The sequence below is a fragment of the Podarcis erhardii genome (genome assembly GCF_964252035.2).
Source record: "Podarcis erhardii genome assembly, chromosome: 3".
Taxonomy (NCBI): Eukaryota; Metazoa; Chordata; class Lepidosauria; order Squamata; family Lacertidae; genus Podarcis; species Podarcis erhardii.
The window spans coordinates 50279665-50303116 of NC_138507.1; the positions used below are offsets into that span (position 1 = coordinate 50279665).

A 23452-nucleotide genomic window follows, 5' to 3' on the forward strand; every position below is an offset into this window, starting at 1 on the left:
ATATTGTTGTAAATACTTTTTTTTGGAAATTGTAAGCATGTTTGTTCGAAAAATGCCCAGTTAAAATAAACAGATTTAAGCACTAGGTCATAGTTTCTAGTGTTACACCACCAAATGTTTGTCCTTTTGCATGTGAGTTAAGCTGGATGCCAGCAGAATGTTAGCAGACATACGTGTTAACAGGAAAAACTGTATTGGTGTGATCTGCTGAAAGGAAAAATTCCTTCTGACTGGATCAGAGTTTCATTGGATATACCTGTGTGAGTTACAGGTATAGCCCCACCCCCTGCTCTTGGCAGCCGTGACTGTGAGTAAATCAGATGAGTGGCTAATAGGAAACCTGAAACAGGGAGGAGAAAGGAAGAGTCTGTTTGGTTAACACAGACTGAAAGTATCGTAACATTCAGCCCTCCAGTGTTTCAAAGAAGTTGAAGCAGTAAGTGCAGCAGCACCTGTCTGACAGTAAAGACAGAGCCAGAAGCAGAAGCAGAAGCAAAAGAAGCTAGCTCTATTGGTATTACTTGAACCCGGCCAGTGGAAGAAGTAATGTTTACTCTGTAGATATGTGTGAGACTTACCTGAAACGTCGTGCTGCCAGCTGGAATTATTTGTGGACTGTACCTTGGTAAGAAATTTTCTTCCTACTCCTGTCCGGGAGACAGATGATTTTAGAACTCTTTTGAATGGAGACGGCAAACCTGTTAAGGTTCTCCTTGGAGACTTTCTCTTTAAGTTCGAGAGACCTTTGTTTTTATGATGATTAATTCTTTCACTGCTAGTGGCAACTGCCGGTTCACTGAGTTTCAGTATTAGTTCTCTTGTCATAGCCTACAAAGTGGTAAAGGTATTGTTCAGATTGTACTAAGGTTTGATCTCATCAAGCCCATTAAAAGCACCGTATGAAGAACTATTAAATCTGCTCAATGCTGTGAGGAAGTGTGGAATTAAGTTGATAACTTTGTTCTTCCAAACACTTCATCTTCTGAAAAACACTTCTTTGAGTTGGAAATATGACCCTGCTTTACTCAGATACAAATGAAAATCTCTGGTAGGATTAGCAGTACAATGCTGGAGCCTAAAGCCTTTGTTTTGGAAAATGCTGTAGTTTAATCCAGTAACTTTATACCTGGGGAAACAAAATGATATGTTAACATTATCTTTTTAATGGGTAAGTAAAACTTAATTCTGTAAGTGTGTTCTTCTGATATTTAGTTTTTCCAAAGAATACTATTACTCCACTTCTTTTAAAATATGTTCTTTTCTGAATAAGAGTAGAACACAAATAGTACGTGCTAACATTTATAGGAACCCTAAAAAAAGTATTTTCCTGATATTGTAGACGGGGAACTGAAGCAGAGGGGAGGCTTGCCTGTGGAGAGTACATGGCTGAGGTTTGAAATAGTGAGCCAATGCCATACAGCATATTTAATGCAGTTCAATCCCTATATTGATGGTAGATTTTGCACTTTGTATTTAATTCTGTTGGAAGGCACAGAAAACAGTACTACTGTATTTTTGTCTCTTTCTGATCCAAGTGAATATTTCTAGTTATTTCAGACTGGCTGTTTTCAGACTGATGTTGGTAGGATACAGTCTCCCTCAGCTGTCTGTGTCAGAGGATAAGAGGATGTCAATAGAGGGGAGGGGAGCGTTGTTTTTGAAAGTTGTTTGTGTGTTAGAAGCCGGTGGGAAAGTTCAGCCTTCCCCATTTGGAAAAGGCAAGCCTGTGTTCCGCTCGTCCAACGTGCACTTTCCATTTTTAGCCCATTCAGACGCAGACAGCAGTTCCTTCCTTTTCCTTTCCTTGTTTATGACACTTTTCCAAGGCAGCTTTTCCACAGGCTCTTTTGCACACAAAGCCTTGAATCTGCAGATTCATCCCCCCACCCCTACCGTTCAGATACTGAGGGGAAGTTCTAAAGAGGTGTGCACAGGTGCTGTTCTCAGACATGCTTTTCCTATTACTTTTTGTGACTTTGTTATTTTTACCAGCCCCAGCTCTTGAAAGCATTCCTTCAGGGAAGGCAGCTCAATTTATAGGGTATGGGGTATATGGTGTCAGTCCTCAGCTATCCCACTAATGCCATCTATTTGCCAATAGACAGCATTTAGGTCACAATGCTAGAGGTGCTGAGAAAGGAATGGGAAGTAAATTTTCTTTTCTTTTCCAGGCTGCCACACTGTGTAGCTCGTATATTGTGAATCCCAGAGCAGTGAAGAAAAGGACCAGAGTTGATAATGAAAATGGACATGAAGGATGCTGACATGACTCTATGGACAGAGGCTGAATTTGAAGACAAGTGTACCTACATTGTAAATGACCACCCCACGGAGCCCAGCACAGAAGGCTGCAATGTAACCCAGGCTGAGTCTTCCTTGCCAAGGAACTTGATTTTCAAATATGCAGGACATGGCAAAGAGGTAAGAACATGTTTGCAAAGGATGATTCAAACCTGGTAGCCAGATCACATTGTTCTTGGAAGTGGGTTTGTCTTCTTGATTTCTACATTCTTTAATGTTTGGGTGTCATGGCTTTCCAAGGTTCACCCCTAGAAATACACCTGGAGAAAATACCTTCTGCACAGGGGAAAGCACAAACATCTCCAGACTGCCGTAAATCGACTAATGTCTGTGTTGCTAAATAGGCAAGAATGTTACTTAATTTAGGAATGGAAATTTCTAAAGATTGTATTGTAGATCCGGGTTCTAATCATACCTATCTGTAGGAGAGAACAACATTCTCTACTCCTGGATCAGGTAGTGAAATACTATGGTTGCATTGAAATGGGTTGCTGTTCCTTGAATTATTAGACTGAGGGGTTTTTTAAATAGGCTTATTGTATCAGTTCTTTATAGGGTTCCAAGAAGAAAGGATGATGTTAAGGCCAGGTCATTAAATAAGTAGCCTGTATTTATGTGACTTGTTTATCTAGGGCAGTGCACCTTTATTTGTAGCGGGACGCACAGGTATATTTCAGTCCATGTCTCTGGAGTGGGTACATTCTTTGTTGTTGTTTCAGAAGGGCTGGAAAAAATTATCCCAGATGAGCAATTGGTTGCCTGTTTATTCCTTCATATAGAGTAGCTATTATAGCTAGGCGTGAAGTTCAGCTAGTTAATAATGGTAGGGACGGCCCATCATTTTTGTCCCTGTCCTGCAACTTGTGGTGGAACAGCTATAACCTGTGCTGCTACTGTGGCTAAATAAACTGACCACGGAGCTAAGGGAGGGTGTAAATTCATTCCTTTCTAGTTATTAAATGTATCCTCCTACAACAAACAGCATGGAAAGGCTTGTATGTAGAAAGGGGACCAGAACTTCAACTGATATAAACTGGATCCGGATGTCACAGTTTTGGGGAATGACCAGGAAACTTGTAATAGGCTAGTTATCTCTACGGACTTGCATTATTTTACACCCCCATAAAGCCCAATTAAATGATTAGCTATGAGAAACAGAATTAGAAGCTTTAAAATGTACCTAGTATATACCCTGCATATGACTTAGGTGGGGATACTGTGAAACTCTTGACAAATGCCACTTAATTGATCAGCCTGAGCATGAGCTAATATGTAGGAAGCAGCTAACATCATTTTTCTGTGCTAGGGTGGCTCGCTTGCTTGGTTTGATCTTCTTTGCCACATTACAAGCTGGCTGAAAAAACTTTTTTAAAATTGCCGGCTTTGTATTGGCAAACATAAATATGTGTAAATAATGGATTGGATCCAGAGTTAAGCACAGAGCTAGCTGACATTCCTGCTTGCCATTGCAACCCACCCCCCTGCCCCCCAAAATGCTTCACCAAGAGCTCTGAGCCTCTGCTGAGTGGGATGGACTGTGAGAGAATGGGGGTCCCCCAAAAATCAGGCAGAAACACCTTCCACCTGTGGGAGTTCCACTTATGGAAGGTACCATGGCATGATTTGGGAGGGGATCCACCTTTCCTCTTAGTCCATTCAGCAGAGGCTCCTAATCCTCAGTAGAGCTTTTTGGGGTCTGGTGGTTTGCTGTAGGGAATAGGAAGTCCAGCTCCCATTTACTCTTTTATATACGCTTAACTCTGAGAATACTGGGTTACATATGTCTTACTACACACAGGTCTGGAACTACTGCCGAGGCTGTTTTGAACAGTACTTTAAGTTCTTGAAATGTTTGTGGCTGTTTCTCATAATTAACTACTTATCTGGATTCCTCTAAGGAATTTGGATAGCCAGTATCCTCATTTGATTTCATTATAGTCTCCTTTGTCAAGTGAAAAGTTAGCAGAAGGAAATACTTATTCTTCCTTGATTCCATGCCCCTCACACTCCCTTTAGAATTGAGATATCTGTAACTTTCTTCATTATGTGTTGCCACAGATTTAACTCTGCTTTGCAGCCTTTACCGTGTTCCTTTTCACATTCTCATAATTGTCATTTGATCGGCAGGGTAGGGTGGGGGGCTAAGATCAAGAGATGGTGAGTTGCCCAATCTTGTGGCTAGCCCCAGATCAAAATCCAATAATCTGTTTACTGGTCTGGATTTCAGCTGATTCATTAATGGAAAACAAAATAAGAGAAACTTGCTCTGCTTTCAAGAATAATGCCAGTATAACTCAATAAATCTAATACTTACTCCTCATTTACAAAGAAATGGTTGGAGAACAGCATCTTTTATACGGGCATGGGCTAAACAAAGCTTTTGGTAGATTTTGGTAGGCTCAATTTGCACAAATAAGCATTCTCTGTCATAATATTTTTGAGAGATTACTCAAATATCACCTCATGTAATTATGTAAGTAATGAGCTGATTTAATGGAGAAAAACATGCTTATGAAATATTAATGCTGTCATTTACAGCTGTAGTTAGAGTAATGTTCCGAGATACACCTGTGTTGTGTATGTGCACCTGCATGTGCTTGGATTGTATGTTTTTACCAATCCTAGAACCTCATCTTTTCATGAAGGCTTGTCATATGCTTGGAGATTATGTAGTGGTATCATTTTAAAGTGACTGACTTCAGTTCTTATTTTTTGAGGCTTTGTTTATCTATATAGAAACATTCATTGTAAGGTATATTCAGCTGTTTGATCACAGCTAAATAATTTAATTCAAGTGAAATTGGATAAATTGTTGGACATATGATCTGTGTTGTAACTACTCCTAAATCTTATTTATTTATACTATTTCTATGACACCTTTTGGATGAATCTCCCCAAATGGTTTCTGGTTGTTGTTGTTTTTTTTTAAAAAAAAGATCAACGATAAAATACTGAAAGCAGGCTAGGGGCGGTGGAGGGGGGGAAGCTAATACACATTGAAAAGCCTGGGTAAATAGGTGTTTGCCTTGCCTGCAAAATAAAACAGAGATGGGACTAAGCAGGTCTTCTTCGGGAGAACATTCTAAGCCAAGGCTGCTATGACATAGAAAGCTCTATTGAGGGGTCATCATGAAGAACCTACAGAGTAGCTTCCAGTGAGGACTTGAATACCTGGATAGAATCATGTGGGAGAAAGCATTCATTTGAGTTATATTAGGTTCCACTATTTAAGGCTTTAAAAGTCAGAGCCAGCACCTTGAATTGGGTCCAGAAACCACTGCAGCTATTTTAAGAGTAGTGAGATGTGTTCCACATACATTGCCCCAGTATATTCTAGTTGCTGTATTTTGTACTAACTGCACTTTATGAGCCGTCTTCAAAGGTTATCCCACATAAAACACATTTTATTTATTACATGGCATTTACATCTTACCTTGGTGCACATTGTTCTCCCACTCATCATTTAATCCCCACAACAACCCCATGAATTAGGCTAGGCTGAGAAGCAGTGTTAGATTTTTATATACATAAAATTTATCAAGGTGGCTTGAAGAAAGTCAGTATTTAAACCTTTATATAACATAGTATGCTGATCCGTGAGCTAGACATCCATCACTTACGTGCCTTCTTTATGTATAAAAGGATAGCTGCTAATGCTGTTGCTATGTGTATTTGTGAAAAGGAAACAATAAGAAAACATTTCCTCTCGCTCCACCCTTCTAAAAAGAATAAATTATAGGATGTAGGCCCTCTTTTCAGCTGCATCATTCTTTCAGTCACTGTAGCTGAAAAACAAAAGAACGAAAGTTTTCATTGTTCAAAACAACATGCTAAGTGAACAAGTCATCATGGTAATACTGGGGAAGTGGAAGTTAAATTAACAGGGAGTTAAAATTAAATCATTCTTTCTCAACACCTGGCTGTCAATCCAGTTCCTACTTGTTTGGTTAAGTATTGTTTGATTCGGTATTATGTTAGGGCCCACTGAAATAGTAATAGCATCTGTGTTTAACTACACACATACTGCTCTTGATGGCAGTTATTTCTAAAGCTATTTTTAAGAAAGAAAGAACTCTTCAGGAGACATATTCCCATTTCTTTCTCCTTAAAAATAAAAAAGAATTGGAGAGAAAACTATGGGGTACCATTTCTTGTCCAGAGGCTCTCATCACGTCAGGTTGTGCTCTATGGCACAGGCTACTGACAGAGACAAATGTAGTGAAATAGCTGAAAGGTCAGGGATGCCCATAAAGTATCTCTGGAAGTGGCTTCTGTCAGGACAGATGAAGAACGAGAGAACTGAATCTTTTCAACTGCACACTGAAGTGTTTATAGAAGGCATACAGTAGCTCCGGCAATAATTCATTAGGACCCTGGTCAGTTCCAACAGTTGTTTTCTTCCTGAGTTCAGAAAATGTGTCATCTTTTTAAAGGGCCTTTTAAACACCACTTGAGTAAAGAAGTAATTCTGTAGCTTGTATACCTGAAGTACTAGTAAAAGCACAGCAAGGATCTTCTTACAAACCAAGATGAACTGGAATATTAGGGGTCCTGTTGCTTTCTGATAGTAAAGAAACAGCTGCCTCTCTCTTTGTAGTTGGCTTTCAGCTGACTGTCACAGGATGACGCTGGTGTCGTTATGCCACATACCATGTTAAACTCACTAGGCAGGGGAACACGTTAGCTCCACCTTTTAGTGCTATGGAACTCTGGCTTTATATACTTCAGGTATGTAATTCCTAAGCACTGAGAGAATAATTGGGTAGTATTTAAGTGTAAAAATATTTCGTTGGGAGAGGTATGCATGTTTCCAGGTGTTGATGTCGCGGCTGTATTTTTAGAGCAAGGATAAGGAAACCGGCCCTCTAGATGTTGTTGGACTTCAGTTTCCATCAGCCCTAGCCAATAGTTAAGGATGATGAGATTTGTTGTCCAGTAGGATCTGGAGGACGACTAATTCCTCACCCTTGCTTTGGGGGGGGGGGAGAAAATGTGCTTATCTGTTATCATTGTAGGTAATGTTAAAGTGTAACCATGTAGTGAACTTAAAAAAAATATGCTATAACGATTGACATGAGAATCTGGAAGAAAACAGATGCTAGAGAGGGGTTTTTAACATTCATAAGAGCCACCTATATAGTTTTTACAGGGTCTGTCATATATTTGATGTTCTCAGTTTGTACAGTGTCATTTATAAAACAGGTGTGCCTAATGACACCTTGTGGACAAGTGTGAAATGTCAGTTTATGCTTGGAGTAGCCAATAAGGCCTAATTAACTTCAATTTCTGTCTTTTGGTTTGTAATGGGAGTATTTTTCTGGTGTTTGTGTACAACCTAAGGCCTGTGTGATGACTAATAACAATAATATGGTCATGAAATAGGCCAATTCATCACGATATGAACTTTCTTGTGAACTCCAGCCAAAGTCTTTTCCCCAGTTTGGGCAGAAACATGGGTGTATACAGAAGTACTGTAACATTCAGAATCTCTGTTTTAGTACTATAAGCTTTTCCCTGTTGTTAAATCCCTAGAAACCACAATTTAGATATAGCTGTTCTAAAATATATTTGTTAAAACGTCTGCTTAATTACTGGTTAATGAACTATGACAATATTCTGCATATTGTGAAAGAGGTACGTGCTGTTTACAGTAAATATTGTGGTAACAAGGTATCAAAATAGGCCTTTGCCGACAAGACGTTTTTCATGAATCTTTCTGATGCACACTTTCCCAGCCCTGGATACACTTGTATTGCTTTTCCCTCTCAGAAAGCACATCTGATGGTACTGTCTTGCCTTCTGGAATGCCATGCAACTGTAAAGGGCACCTGCTGGTTACTGCCCTTGAAGTGAATGGCAAAAAGTGACACAGCTTTCTCTCTCTCTCTCGTTCTCCCTTTTCTGCTTCAAGCAATAATCTACCACCTGAGAAGCTTTTATAGGATGGGATTTTTTAAAAGGAAAAAACATGGGAAGGTTGTGTGTTTCCTTTCTATTTAGAGTTTGCACCCTTCAGGCAGTATGGTCTAAATTGGCAAGGGTTCTGAGCAAGATGCAAACATTCTACTCTGTCCTCATTTTCCTTGCCACCAATAGGCTTAACTCACCTATTTGCTGCCTATTCCCTCCTCCATATGCACACACTATGGGAATATGATATCACACAGTCATCTTTCCAAAGGGCATAGTGCAAAGTATAAAATACTGTTGGGGCATGCAGGCTTTGAATGACTGTACAAAAATCCCCAAACTGTTTCTATTTGACAAGTTCCAAGTAATACTGATTCCTAGACGTTCTGAAAACCTCAGTATACTTTGAATTAAACTTAAAAGATATCAGAGTGTATGTGTGTGTGTATTAACTGCATTAAGAGCAAAGACCTATCTTACGTTCAAACTGCAAGTACACGTCGTATGCTGGCTGTGAACTTTTCTTGAAAGTTTAACAGAATGTAAATCAAGAAAGATGGGGAAAGCAAGAAGAACATCTGCCTTTTTCACCTCTCTATGAAAAATGCACGGGAATGACAAAAATAAACACAGTCATTAGGCATGTTTCTACTTGTTTTTGAAAGTCCCTGTTCATTCTGTTTTCAGTGCAGATGCACAACTGGTTTGACTTTTTTAAAAAAAAGACTTTGAAAACATACATGAAACAATAGCTACAAACTCTCCAGTCAGAGTCATTGCAGGCAGAATCCTACATTTCAGTGTTCGTTCTTGTTCTGTTCTGTTAAGGGTATTTCCACTCTGCCGACGTAAACTGCTGTAACAGAGAATGCTAACAATTGTAGTTTTGCAGGAAGGGCAGGGACTTCTATCAGAGAAGTCTCAGGCATCGTGCAACTACAATTCCCATAATTCTTTGAGAAGCCATACCAGTAAAATTATGTTTCTGTAGTAGAGACAGGGCCTCAAGAGTTTAGCTGGTAGACTGTGGAGTATTTAGTGGGGTGTGTGTGTCAGCACAAAGAATTGGCAAAGCAGGAAGGTTGGCAACAGTATGATCAGTTGAATAATGCTAATTATAGACTCAAGCAGCTAGATGTCCTTTATCTGAAAACATTTAGTGTAACATATCTGAATACTTAAGAGATGTGTTTGTTTCTGAATAAGTTCTTCAAAGACCAGGTGGAAGATAGTTACAGGCACGGGAAGGATGCAGAAAGTTAAACCTTTGCTGCCTGCCCATGAAGCAATAATCCTTTCCATAAATAAAAATAAAATAAAGCAAGAGAGTTGCCTCCGGTCTTCCAGTATAAAAACAGTAGATAGTAACTGTGGCTCAAAAGCTAGTTAATTTTGCAAAATATTGAATATATTACATTCACTAATAATTGCACACTGTAATTTAAGTACTGTAGACTTGAGTAAAGGGAGAGGCCATACTGGGATGTTACGTTGTAGTTAATATGCCTATTTTCAAGTTAAGTACAGTGGATCCATAATGCAATTTTGTCCTTTCATTATTTTGGCAGACATAATGAAACTAGTTAGTAATGTGAGAAGAACATGACTCATTAACTTTAACATGAATGTTTACTAAGTCTGTGGAACAAATGTCTTATATTCATCCCCCACTTTCCATTCAAGCTGCAGACACCAGTATTTTGAAGTCCTTATTCATGTTTCCTAGTTTACTGACTCTGTTGGTATATACAATATAGAGAGCAAATTAAAATTTAGCAGGCTTAGTGGAGGTGAAAAGAATGAGAGGAAAGCCCCTTTACTTAAGCACTGTATTGTAAAGGAGATACTGACAGGCATGCCTTTCTGATAAATACCTTATTCCTGTTTTGGGGTGCATGGTTTAATTACTGGTAAGGAGGAAGCTGAAGTGCTAGTATATTTTACACTTCCCATAGTGACTCTGTTTTTCCTTGATCATATCCACATCAAGAAAGTTAAAGATCTGCATCCAAAGATGATCAGTTACTATACTATTTAGATTTAAGACACATTTGGTGTAAGATTTATTTATGCTCACTGGGTAGAGCACATTTATTTATTTCAACATTTATATACTGCCTTTCACTGTAAAACAACAAGGAGTTTATAAGATAAAAGCAACAAAACAAACAGACATTAAAACAGAAATACCACTGATATTCTAATAGAGCTGTTATAAGAAATCGCTTCTCGGAAACAACCTCACAAATAGATATATCTTCAGGAACTGGTAGAATACCACCATTGCAGATGCCCACCATGTCTCTAAGGAGAGGTTATTCCACAGCATGGGGGCCACTGCAGAGAAACCCTTTCTCAGGTCACCACCAGATGCATTTCTAATGGGCACAGTGAAATTGGAAGAGCATCCTCCTACGATCTTTGTGAATGGACTGAAATGTGCGGAAGGAAGGAGGCACTCTGTCAGAGATCCTGGTCCTAAACATTTCAGGGCCTTACAAGTCAGTGACAAAACCTTACATTTGGTTCAGTAGTGAATTGGCAGCCAGTGCCTTTTAGCACAGATGCAATGTGGGGAAGCTCCACTAAGTATCCTAGCTGCCACATTTTGCACTAGCTGCTGATTCCATACCAACTGTAAGGGCAGTTTCATATAGAGCACATTGCAATAATTCAATCCAGAGGCTACTATTAGTGCATGGGTGACTCTGTCCAGGAAAGAGCATAGCTGGTACACGAGCCAAAAGTGGTAACCAGCACTCTGGACCAGCAAAGTCACCTGAGCCTCCAGTGACAAAGATCAAGCAGCACCCCAAGCTATAAAACATCTACTTCAGGGATGTGCAACTCTAGCCAGGCCCAGATCCTGAATCCATGAACCACTCACCTGCAGAGCCTCCATCTTGTTAGGATTCCACTCCAGCTTTTATTGGCCCTCATCCCGCCCACCACCGCATCCAAGAACTGGTTCAGGACCTGCACTGTGACACCTGACTCAAATTAACAGAGAAACAGGGCTGGGTGTCATCAGAATTCCAGGACTATAAACATAAATATGTAACTAGCAAGGTAGATTTCAAATGTCATGTCTGCAGGCTTTATTGGACTCTATTTCTCCACAGAAATTTCATTTTTAATGGGTATTATAGCATGTGATAATTGCATCTCAATGTCGCATTCAAGTTCTGAGTTCTTCCATGCAAAAATCAGGCAGTTAGACCATTGGTCACCAGTGTTTCTCAGCTTTTTCTCTCTCTAATCTCCTAAGGCCACTTTTATAGTTCATTCACCTATAAGTTCTTTGAGAGTGAGCCAGTACTCGTGTCATACTGTCAGGTGATCACAGAAACAGATAAACAAATTCTACTCACCTTTGCAATGCTTTTTGGTATGTGTTATTTCCAAAAGATTATAGTTTTGCAACATCACTAAGTGCTGAAATAAATCCCACTCTAGAGACAAAGGAGGGTGGGGGATCCCTTGCCTTTACATTGACTGCTTCCCTGTAATAACAGTGTAGGGCACTTTTGTATCAATCTGTTTTTCCTGTGTGAACGCATAAACTTATTTAAATGGTTTGACATGTGCTCTTTTCCTTTCAGGTTATTGGAGTTATTAGCAAAGACATTATCCCCAAAGGAACACGCTTTGGACCCTTGGTTGGTGAAATCTATACCAATGGCACAGTTCCTAAGGATGCAAACAGAAAGTATTTTTGGCGGGTAAGTAGGAAAAACTAATGGTTATGCGTAAATAGTTCGTTAAATAAGCACCACTGAAAAGAAACCACACTTCAGTGTTGACACCTGCTTAAGTTGTGATGGTTGAGGTGGCAATATGTTAACAGAAATACAGATGAACTGAGTGAACATATGCTGAGTGAAATACAACTGAGTGAACTGAGAATGATAGAAAGCATCTTTTTTATTTGTCCTACAATACTTCATTGTTAGATCAGATTTTTTTAAAGCTTGCTGATTCACAATCCTATACAGTGCCAGTTGTTGTTTTTTTAAATCATCTATCCCTTAATTTCACTATGAACCTTACCCTAGAATGTTTCTCAGACTAATTAGTAATATTTCTCAATCTCGTACTCTGTGATGAATTACTTTTTGAAGTACTGAACTATTGTAATTGTCTTCCATTGCACAAGTTAGTAGGGCCACTTCCTAAAATGCTGCCAAGCCTGTTGTCTCAAGATGCCCTTATTTAATAGTTGTGATAAAGGGAAATAGCACTTCCTGGCTGGAGTACTGGGCTTGGACACTCACTGACCAGATAGTTTTGAGCAAGGCCCTGTCTCTTAATCCAGGGGAAGGCAATGTGGTGCCCTTCAGATATTGTTGGACTTCCATCTTCCAAGAGCTGCAGCCAGCATGACCAATGATGGGAGCTGTAGTCCAACAATATCTGGAGACATAATGTAGGCTACACCTGTCTTCATCTAATTTACCTCACAGGATTGTTGTAAGGTTAAAAATTCAGAAGTTGTTGGACTACAACTCCCACCATCCATGACCACTGGCTATGGCAGGACTGATGGGAGTTAGAACGGAAACACATCCAGAAAGCCAGACATTCCCCATCGCTGGGCTAAAATATCAGATATGTGCCTCTGTAATGCCTTAGGCAAGATCTCACTTCTTAGCGCAATAAACAACAACACACATCATTCTTTTTTTTAAAGGCTGCAGGAAGAAAATTACCAAAGACACGAGTGTCTAATGTCAAAGCTGTCAGGTTTCTTCCATTCTAGAGGCTTACTAAAGTATACCAACTTCAATGCACTTTACCCAACCCAATCCTTCAACAAAAGGGCTGCATTCCAAGTACAATTAAGTTTTAATTTAGGATTCAGGGTGAGGGATAGTTGCATAGCTTAAACCTTTGTGTGGCGGCAGCAGGAAACTGTCCTGCTGCATCTGAGTGTTTGCCACATATCAGATCATTCCAACATCACATGTCATTCTGAAAGCTGGCCGTTTAAACATTGTTTCCATGTTTTCCTTTGTTACATCTTAATGATTCAATAGAAACAAGTGTGACTTGATTCTCTGTTCTCCTTAACTATTAGTATTTTTTCAATAAAATACAGTTTAAGGAATCTCATTCACTGGGAGATGCCAGTTGGCATCTGTCATCAAGTCCTTTCAGTACTCACATCAGGAGAACTAAAGAAGGGTGCAGAGCTGGCCCTACCATTAGACAGAGTAAGACAGCAGCCTTAGGCGGCAATTGCTAAGGGGCAGAGAGCAGTGGTGAGGTGTTGAAGGGTAGACTTTTGTATGCCATGCGTCAGTACATGGAATGGAGTAGGGTGCCATTTTTTCCTTCATCTCAGGCAGGAAAATATTGTGGCCTCACCCTAGAAGCATGCATGCTTTCAGACTAGTCATTAGCACATTTAAGTAATTAAACAAATCTTACAAGAGGATTCTGACTATGTAACAGGATGTTATTCCAGACTTTCATTGAGGAAGCTAACATCATGCTTGTGTTATGTGCCTTCTGAAAAGTCTTGGTATTTACTTTTGTTTATTCTTTTGCTTCACACACTCTCCAAGTAGAAAAGGTTCTTTCCTAAGGGCCTGAAAACAGTCTTGCACATGCAAAGGAAATTGTGGAAGATAATTTCCCACATGTCATATAAAAGACATCCTGATTCGGCTGGCAGGAACAGGAACATCTGTTGTATGTAAGCATAAATGTTCCATTCAAAATATACCCTCTAAAAAGAGAAGGCATGAATATGCTGTGCAAACTCCAGGGTGATGTCATTTCTTGTAATTGCTACAGTATGACTCAGCACATTTTTAATCTTCCACACGATACACGGAAATCTGGTGAGGTGGCAAAATAAAGTTTTATGAGGCCATTCGATCTTACTGCAGTGAGATGTGTGTGTTTTGAAGAAAGCAATACAGTAAATTCTACTAGCTCTGGAAAGATGACTGGAAGTCACTTGGTCTAACTTCGGAAAGTAGTTTCTATCTGTAATAGAAGTGTACATCAATGGAACTCAGTTCCTGGAAGCTTGCAAATCGGAGCTAACAAACTCCTCTTGAGTGCATAATTCTTCAGGCTTTGTTCCATCTTTCTCATAACAAAAACACCGCAAAATCTCTCAAGCTTCTTTGATGAAGCCACATGTATTTCCTCAGCCTCAAATGACAGGAAGTAAGAAAGTGATTCTGGTGTTTACTGCCTGTGTTAAAAGGCCAGCTTTTGTTGCTGCTTTTTTTTTTAATGACTTCTCAGTCGATTCTTACATCAAACAGCATTCAGAAGAAATTGAACGTGCATGTCAAAAAGCACAGGGAAATGGTGCAACATTGCATTCGGACATGGGAAAACCAAACTGAAATTCTATCTCAGCCATTACACTAATCTATGACACTTAACTTACTTCATGGGGATTTTATTTTTAAGTAAAATGAAACAAGGATGCATATTGTCACTGGCCCAGAGCCTTTTGGAACAAGGCAGGAAAGAGGAAAAAAACAAATGTTTCCTATTTGAACATGATGACTTGTGAAACTTTTTTAAAAAAACACCTCACAACCTTATAGTTACCAGTTAACTATAGTTAACTATGCCATAGTTTCAGTGGTAAACTGAAAGCAAGGTTACACTAGTCTACAGGTACAGCTTTGTCATGGATTTTCTATATTCACTTTCATGTTCTCAGATGCACACTGGAAAACAAGGATATATCGAATCAGTACATTATTTGTTCTTCCATCACATGCTGTAGAGTTATATTTTCTCAAACATACCAGCTGAGAGAGAAAAATATTTCTCTTGCTGTCACAATCTGGCCTGCTTCCAGATCTCCTGTTAGATATACGAAATACAGTTCACTTTACCCCACCAGCCCTTTAACAAAAGGGCTACATTCCAAGTATGCTCAAGTGTCACTTTAGGACTTTGGGGTGGTTGATATTTGTGTAGCTTAAAGCTTTGGGTGGTGATGGTAGGAAACAGCAAGTAAAGAGGCCATAAGGGGGGGGGGCGGGAAGACAAGGGCAAGGAATTGGTTGTGACATAACCATGCTAATCAGTCTTTACAACAGTGACTCACCACATTATTGCAAGCACACAGTCAGACCTTAAGTCAATAATACCACCCACTTGTTGACCAGCAGTCCAAGAGTCTTAAAGCAGAGGCACTGAATACTGAACTTTTAAGTAGCATGCTTTCATTCGAATGCTAAGCATCAAAATAACACATAGCATCAGAAAAAAAGTTACAAAGCATATTCCATTTGGATGATCTCCTACATTCTATAAAGGGTACTTACCATCCACTAGTATATTTCATTGCCTTTTTTTAAAAAAGGGTTATTTTCCATTTATACCTTACATTTCTATCTTCCATTCTTTCCAGATATATTCTGGTGGTGAGCTTCTCCACTTCATTGATGGATTTAATGAGGAAAAAAGCAATTGGATGCGTTATGTAAACCCAGCACATTCTGTTCAGGAGCAGAACTTGGCTGCTTGTCAGAATGGAATGGATGTCTACTTTTATACTATCAAACCCATACCACCTGGCCAGGAATTGCTCGTGTGGTATTGCCGGGACTTTGCGGAAAGGTTACACTATCCTTCCACTGGAGACCTGGTGATGAATATAAGTAAGTAGATTACAGCAGACTTACATGCAAATAATGTATTTTGACAATGGGGTGTGTGTCTAAAATATGCATTATACCTGCAGAATGGGCCAAACTACACACAAAATTTATCATGAAGTTTGCTATAATTTAGGGCCTTGACACGAGAAGATAGTAGCTTTGCCCCCTCTGCAAATTGAAGGCTGCAAATTGGGGGCCTCTACCTGGATCAGGACCACAGGGATGACACCCTCCTGGTAACCAGAGTAGGTCACCCAGCACACTCATAGTGGTTTTAGATCATGGCCAAACACCTCAGCAGAATTTGTTGTGAACGTAATTTGTTTCTAAATGGGTCATGAATGATGTAACGATAAACATCATCTCCATTCTTAGCTTGTCTGGAAATTCTTTTACCTCAGAACTTCTAGGTTCTCATTCATCTCACAAAACAGGTGCCTTATTTAGAACAAAAATGTGAATCAGCATTATTAAAATCCACTACTCAAAATGTTCAGCAGCATTTACTCAAGAAATTACTCTGCACGCCCACAGCTATTTTTCAAGGTCTCAGGGGAAAGAATTAGAATTAAATCTCTCAGGCAACTACTAGGAGGTCCACAAAAGAAAGGTTCTTTAAACTAGATCTGGGCAGAAAATGATTCACTGTACATTTGCCATTTATGTTGTTTCATTGAGCACTAAGTGGCTATACTGGTAAAAATGCCCCTCAGATTGGGTGTAACTTGTGATGAAGATATGCTAACCTTACAGTTGATCTGTATGTATTAAGACAAGGAACAGCATTTTTTTGGCCTAGAGTGAAAACTCGTAGAAACCATGGCTTAAATTTAGTTTATGAAGTCTGTGGAGTGCAGGAAGCAGGTGCTTTTTATAGGCGAGGATGTAGGCTTAATAAGGATTTTTGCACAAATGATGCTGAACTTTATGTTGTGAAGGGACCACAAAAGACTCACTTCAGTACTTCGCTGCATGTAGCGTGAACATACTGGACCAGTATGTGAACCAGCAGAAACATGCTCTGGTTCCTGTAACTTATCTAAGAGTGTTGTGCTTCTCTCTGATATTTATCTTGGGGTAGGTGGGTGGGTGTGTATACCACCACCACCACCACCACCACCACAAATAACAATTTTAACTTCTTGCCTTTCTGACAAGACTTTGCCAGAAGGCTGATAGGAGCATGGCTAATAGCTCCACATCGACCACTCCATTCTTCTGCTATGCATGTGGGCATATCACTTTTCATCTGTTCCTCTGATATGTTCCTCTGAATTTTTTTCTAAGTTGCTGGCTTAATGAAGAGCTAGCTGATCAAAAGCAATAAAATAAAATAAAAATAAAATAAAATAAAATAGGAAGATAACTCCCCCCCCCCAATGCCTCTAGGAAAATGTGGAACTAGCAAACTCTAGACCAAGTGTTGTGTAGTGGTTAGAGTATTAGACTAGGGCATGGGAGATCAGGGGAGACCAAATCCCCACGCAGTCTTGACGTTCATTGGATGAACTTGGGTCAGTCACTTACTGGCCCACAGGGTTGTTGTGTGGATTACTAGGTATGAAGCCTAATTCAAAATGTTGGATTTTGGACAAGAGTAACAGTAACAACTGAATCAAGTAGTTCAATGCTACCCCTTTTGGGGTTATATATCACACTACATGTGTTAATTAGTTTACCAGTGACAGTATATTTGAGAATGGTATTTTGGTATATTTGAGAATGGTATTTTGGCTCACTACAAGTTTTAATGTAGTTAGCAATGTTGAAGCAATTATCACCAATCTGCCACTGTAAAAGGTGTGCCTACTTAATATTTGTTTAAGCTCTGATTATCACTGATTGTAATTTTTGCATCTTATTACCATTCAGTTCCCACCTTTCAATTTTTTTCTTTTATGTATACCTGCCTAGTAAGATTTCATTTCCTGCATCTGAGGAAGTGGGTATGAGTCCACAGAAGTTCATGCCACAATAAATTTACAAAATTATTAGCTAAATCAACAAAGTCTTTAAGGAGCTACAATAGTCTTTTTTTTTTTGCTTTTAGTAGCACCTCTTGTGTGTCTCTGGGACGCGGGTGGCGCTGTGGGTAAAAGCCTCAGTGCCTAGGGCTTGCCGATCAAAAGGTCGGCGGTTCGAATCCCCGTGGCGGGGTGCGCTCCCGCTGCTCGGTCCCAGCGCCTGCCAACCTAGCAGTTCGAAAGCACCCCCGGGTGCAAGTAGATAAATAGGGACCGCTTACTAGCGGGAAGGTAAACGGTGTTTCCGTGTGCGGCTCTGGCTCGCCAGAGCAGCGATGTCACGCTGGCCACGTGACCCGGAAGTGTCTCCGGACAGCGCTGGCCCTCGGCCTCTTGAGTGAGATGGGCGCACAACCCCAGAGTCTGTCAAGACTGGCCCGTACGGGCAGGGGTACCTTTACCTTTACTTTACCTTGTGTGTCTCATCCATAGTTCTGTTATTCATGCATGATTGCATGATTGCACTCAGTCACCTTTTAAAGTGATGAGTGTTGAAACTTGTTTGTTTTCGTTAGAAGCAGTCGAAGGAGCTGGAACAGCCAAATCCTTTTGCCTTAGAAAGGTATATAGTAAGCTGCCTTGTTATCTACAAAGTATGCATCAGGTGCTACTGTGTTTTCTGTAATCAGTTTAATCCAATAATATACAAGAAAGGTGAGACTAGAACAAATGTAGCAGAAATGAACCGACTGGATCATGATAATCACGCAGGATTTAATAAGTAGCTACTGAGTTTATTTCTGTTGAGTATAATGCTGTTCTAGTCCTCCCACCAATGCAAATACCTAGGAATGACTATTTATATGTGTGTTTTAAGGCAGAGGCTAATGACCAATGTCTGTAAATTGTCTTTATTGGCCTTAAAAATTCATTGCCTTGTTTTTATATTTCAGCACAAAGCCATGTTAATCCAAAGCAGCCAGCTAATGACAAAGATGAACTTTATCTAAAAACTGTTCCCAGAAGAGAGCACAGTGTGAAGGAAATCCTGAAAACTGATTCCAGTAATCCCAAAGGAAAGGAATTATTTTATAGCCACATTTATCCACATACTCAAGAAAAAGACTTGGAGGGCTTGAGAAAAAATTGTAGTCCTGAAAAGCCTTTCTATCCTCGTATTGTCTACCCAATCCGACCGCCCATCCCTGAAGATTACCTGAAGGCTTATAGGATTGAGAGGCCAAGTTACATTGCCCACTCACCTATCCAGTCTTCTACCACACCAAGCCCCTCAGCAAGAAGTAGTCCAGACCAAAGTTTGAAAAGCTCAAGCCCTCACAGCAGCCCAGTTACAGTCTCACCCCTAGCTTCTATGACTCAAGAGCACAGAGAACCTTATCCTTACTTGAATGGACTCTATAACTCAGAAGGATTAGGGGCATATTCTGGGTATGCACCTTCAAGCCATCTCCCACAAGCCTTTCCCTACCACAAATTTTTGTTACCACCATATGGCATGAGCATCAACAATTTCAACCTCTTTCCAAGGATGTATCCTTTCTACAGCAGCCTACTCAGTGGAGGAAGCATCCCCAATCATATGCTGAACTCCTCTCCAGGACTTCCAAGTTCCTTGCCATCTGATGGAAACAGACAGCTGCTGCAACCTGACCATCCAAGGGACTTCCTCATCCCTGCACATAACAGTGCCTTCTCTATCACAGGGGCAGCTGCCAGTATGAAAGACAAGCCATGTAGCCCAACTAGTGGATCGCCCACAGCGGGCACAGCGGCCACTTCAGAACACATAATGCAACCTAAACCTACCTCAGCAGTGTTGGCTGCCACCAGCAGTGAAGAAGCCATGAATCTTATCAAGACCAAGCGAAACATGACTGGTTACAAAACCCTCCCATACCCACTGAAGAAACAGAATGGGAAAATAAAGTATGAATGCAATGTCTGCTCCAAAACCTTTGGTCAGCTCTCTAATTTGAAGGTAGGCCTTTGAAGGAAAATATCATTTCTAGACCTCATGGATAAACAAACAAACAAACAAACAAACAAAACCCCAAACCAATCTGGTTACTGTCTCTCTGGAAAGTCTTTCTTAAGCACCTGTTTCTTCTAGGCTTTAATCACCTATGTTGGTTTTAGTATAGTATCTTGATATTGTGGTAATAACTTTTGAGGTTTAATAAACCTTTGAGGTTTAATTACCTTTTGACATTTTCAAATGATAACTCCCTGCAACAATTGAACAAGTTGATTTTAGCATGTAGTGGACATAATCTTTTCATTCTCATTCCTTGTGGGGCTTTTGTTCTGATAACTGCTAAGTGAGAGCATCCATGGAATAGCCAGATTTAATTTGTGTTCTTCGTTGGATCATCAATAAGTGCAAAATATCCCTAGAAACTTAGAGAACAGTTCCACTGCTGCATTTTTTAAAAATGTACTTTTTAGGGAGCCTTTTTTAAAGCCTATCCAGGTTAACTGTATATTGTGCAACTTTGGGCAAAAGTAATAAAAGCAAAAGTGCCTGGTATTTTAGATACTCAATAATTAGATTAGGATATTTAACACACTATCTTGGAAGCTATTACGAAAGTATAATAAATGTTCTGTTTCTTAAAAGGTTCACCTTCGAGTACACAGTGGAGAAAGACCATTCAAATGTACTACTTGCAATAAAGGATTCACTCAGCTGGCCCACCTCCAAAAGCACTATCTGGTACACACAGGAGAAAAGCCCCATGAATGTCAGGTATGTCACAATTAGTATACAATGAGATCATGACTTGGGTGCAAAATAACATTGAGGCAGACTTGAGCACACGACTGGAACACACAACTGTTTGTTGCTGTCAGTTGTGGTTTTCTAAATGGAGATAAATGAAAAAGTAAAAAGACTGGATGACACTTTTTCAGAATTACTTATGCATTTTCAAAGAGCAAACTACCACCTTTCTTCTAAGGTTCTCATTCTCTCCTCCCTGATCAGGTCTGCCACAAGCGATTCAGCAGCACGAGCAACCTGAAGACCCACCTGCGGCTACATTCTGGAGAGAAGCCTTACCAGTGCAAGCTTTGCACTGCTAAATTTACCCAGTTTGTGCACTTGAAACTGCACAAACGGCTCCACACCAGAGAGCGCCCGCACAAGTGTATCCATTGCCACAAGAGCTATATCCACCTTTGCAGCCTCAAGGTCCACCTGAAAGGCAACTGCCCTGTTGTCCCTGAACCCACCCTTTCGACAGAGGACCTCAACCGGATCAATGAAGAGATTGAGAAATTTGACATTAGTGACAGTGCAGACAGGCTGGACGATGTTGAGGACAACATTGACATGGCATCTATAGTAGAAAAAGAAATACTTGCTGTGCTTAAACGAGAGATGGAAGGAGCTACTCTTAAAGCATCGCTGCAGAGGAACCTGGGAAATGGGCTGGTTTCCTCAGGATGTAACCTTTATGAATCATCAGATATGTCAATTGTGAAGTTGCCTCAAGGTCATCCACTACCTCGGGTACCTATAAAGGTCAAGCAAGAAGCAGTTGAACCAATGGACCCTTAAATGCTGTGGGGTGTGCGTGTGCGAGAGAGAGAAGTGAGTGTGTGTACACATGTGCATACTTACATGTGCATTCGTATGTATGGCAAAGTGGTTTGTGTTGTTGTTTTTTAATTTATGACTTGGCAAGTCAGGGTGCCTGTAGCAATTGCTTGTATATAGTGTCAATGCTGCAAAGCAATCTTGGCTTACAGTAGTTTATCTTATTCCATTTGAAAGAAGGAACTCCAAAGTTGTATTCTCAGGGCATGAAAAGAAGCAAGGACTGTGTATTACCTCTGCTACTTCCAAAAAAGACAATCTTTTATCCATAATCATTTTCCAGTAATAATTTATTATGCAATTTACCATTAACAAAGCAATAGATAGAAAATATTCACAATGATAGGAAGTTTCATTATAAGGTTGAATATAAGTGTTCATATATATAGGCCATTCTTTGTATAATTTCTTCCTGTGCATCTGTTTAGCAAATTAAAAACCAGCAACCTAAGATTGATGGGGAAGCAAAGGGGGGAATGTTACATTCCTGATTTAGAAATTAGGTTTTTGTTTTGCCAAAGGTAAATACTAGAGTTTCCTCCAGTTAGAACAGTGCTGTATAACTGAACAAAGTGGGTAGAACTGTGAAATTTCCCCAAAATGTATGCAGCAGCCAAGAGGAAAACGTCATACTGGTATAGGGATAGAAAAGAGTGATGCGATGATTTTCTATCTACAGTACCTCAATGTCTAAGATGAATAGGAAAGTAAAATCATCTGCCAGAAATAATGCATCAAATAGGTTTTCTAAACAAACATGTTGCATACCTTGACATTGAGAGCAATAGTACTACAAAATTACTTATTTTCTTCTTCTCACAAACTGTTTGTATACATATGCAAGGAATAATATCCCAAAGATGCTGTCTGAAAGGAGAGTATTGCTGAGATTTTTGCCAGTGAAGTACTAGGGGGGAATCTGATTCCTAGGCTCCCCGGGAAAGATGTGCCAGATCTCCCCCAACCCCATTCCCTCTATCTACTTTCCTTGGGTAGAAGTTGCTAACAAAGTCCTTTCTTGGCATACTTTATTGGTTCCCCTTTCCCTATATGACTCAAGATTTCGCTCAGTATTTGTATTAGTACGTTTTGTGGTTAATTTAATTAAAGATAAAAAGGGCATTGCAAAGTTGCTGAACAACAGTTACCTCATTGAGTGTGTCCAGTGGTGCAGAAGATGTTGTTTTATCCAATGCTTTGCTACTTTAGAGAACAAACCAAAATGTGCAGAGGAGAAGATAGAAGGCACATTCTTTTCTTTTTTGTAAATCTTTTTTGTTTTGCTAAGCCCAAAGATACCATGTCGGCATACAAGGTGTAGCAAAGAATACATGTATATTTATAGATATTTATGCCAATATACCATGTATGTGTGTGCATGCGTATATTTTATACCACTTAAGTTTGTGAGACAAACCTTATAATGAAATCTTACTTGCGTAGCTTGCTTCACCTTCCAAAGGTATGACTTAACAGCCTCCAGCCCATGCTACTGTGCTAAGGAAATCAGTATTTGTCCACATATTATAAAATTCCCACAGAATTCTGTGAAGATTATGTGGCTGAGTCTTCTATCCCTCTTATATTCTCGCAGAAGACACGTCTGTGGGGGGGGACGGACACTTTAAGAAATCGTTGCTGGGGGGAAAAACAAAATCTCACTCACCTATGTATGGTATAAATATAATACAGAATGGTAATTTGTTTTTATTGCACAGTCTGTTGACTGGATCAATAAATAAGATTGATTGAGATAATACAGATTGGTAAAGGGTAGGAAGAGCTGTTTAAAATGTCGAGTGAAGTCTGCCATTGTTTCCTCTGCTTCTTAAAAGGTGATCGCGTGATCACATGTACATAACGGAGGGAAAAAATAACAGCCTTGTTACACCCTGTTCTACTGCGTGTATATACATTCCTATCTCAACATAGTCTTAAAGAGTTAGACTGTTTCAGAAATGATATCAATCTAATGCCTTCTTATTTAAGATACCAAACATATCTCTGGTCTAAAAGTA

At 39.8% G+C, this 23452-nt stretch overlaps 1 protein-coding gene and 1 long non-coding RNA gene across 5 annotated transcripts in view; both read left to right on the forward strand.

The window, feature by feature from the left end:
- PRDM1 (PR/SET domain 1) overlaps window positions 1-22943 on the forward strand; it is an 86713-nt gene extending 63770 nt beyond the window's left edge. For 3 of the 4 annotated variants that reach the window (XM_081857022.1, XM_081857021.1, XM_081857023.1), the window contains 6 exons: window positions 2172-2421; window positions 11814-11933; window positions 15602-15851; window positions 18769-19814; window positions 20454-20582; window positions 20820-22943. In XM_081857022.1, the coding sequence (XP_081713148.1) occupies window positions 2239-2421; window positions 11814-11933; window positions 15602-15851; window positions 18769-19814; window positions 20454-20582; window positions 20820-21395 (2304 nt within the window). In that variant the 5' untranslated portion in view covers window positions 2172-2238 and the 3' untranslated portion in view covers window positions 21396-22943. Of the gene's footprint in view, window positions 1-323; window positions 626-2171; window positions 2422-11813; window positions 11934-15601; window positions 15852-18768; window positions 19815-20453; window positions 20583-20819 lie in introns of those variants that run through there. The other variant, XM_081857020.1, reaches the window with a different exon arrangement.
- LOC309339521 overlaps window positions 1-23452 on the forward strand; it is a 315853-nt gene that overhangs the window by 260827 nt on the left and 31574 nt on the right. The window lies entirely within an intron of this gene.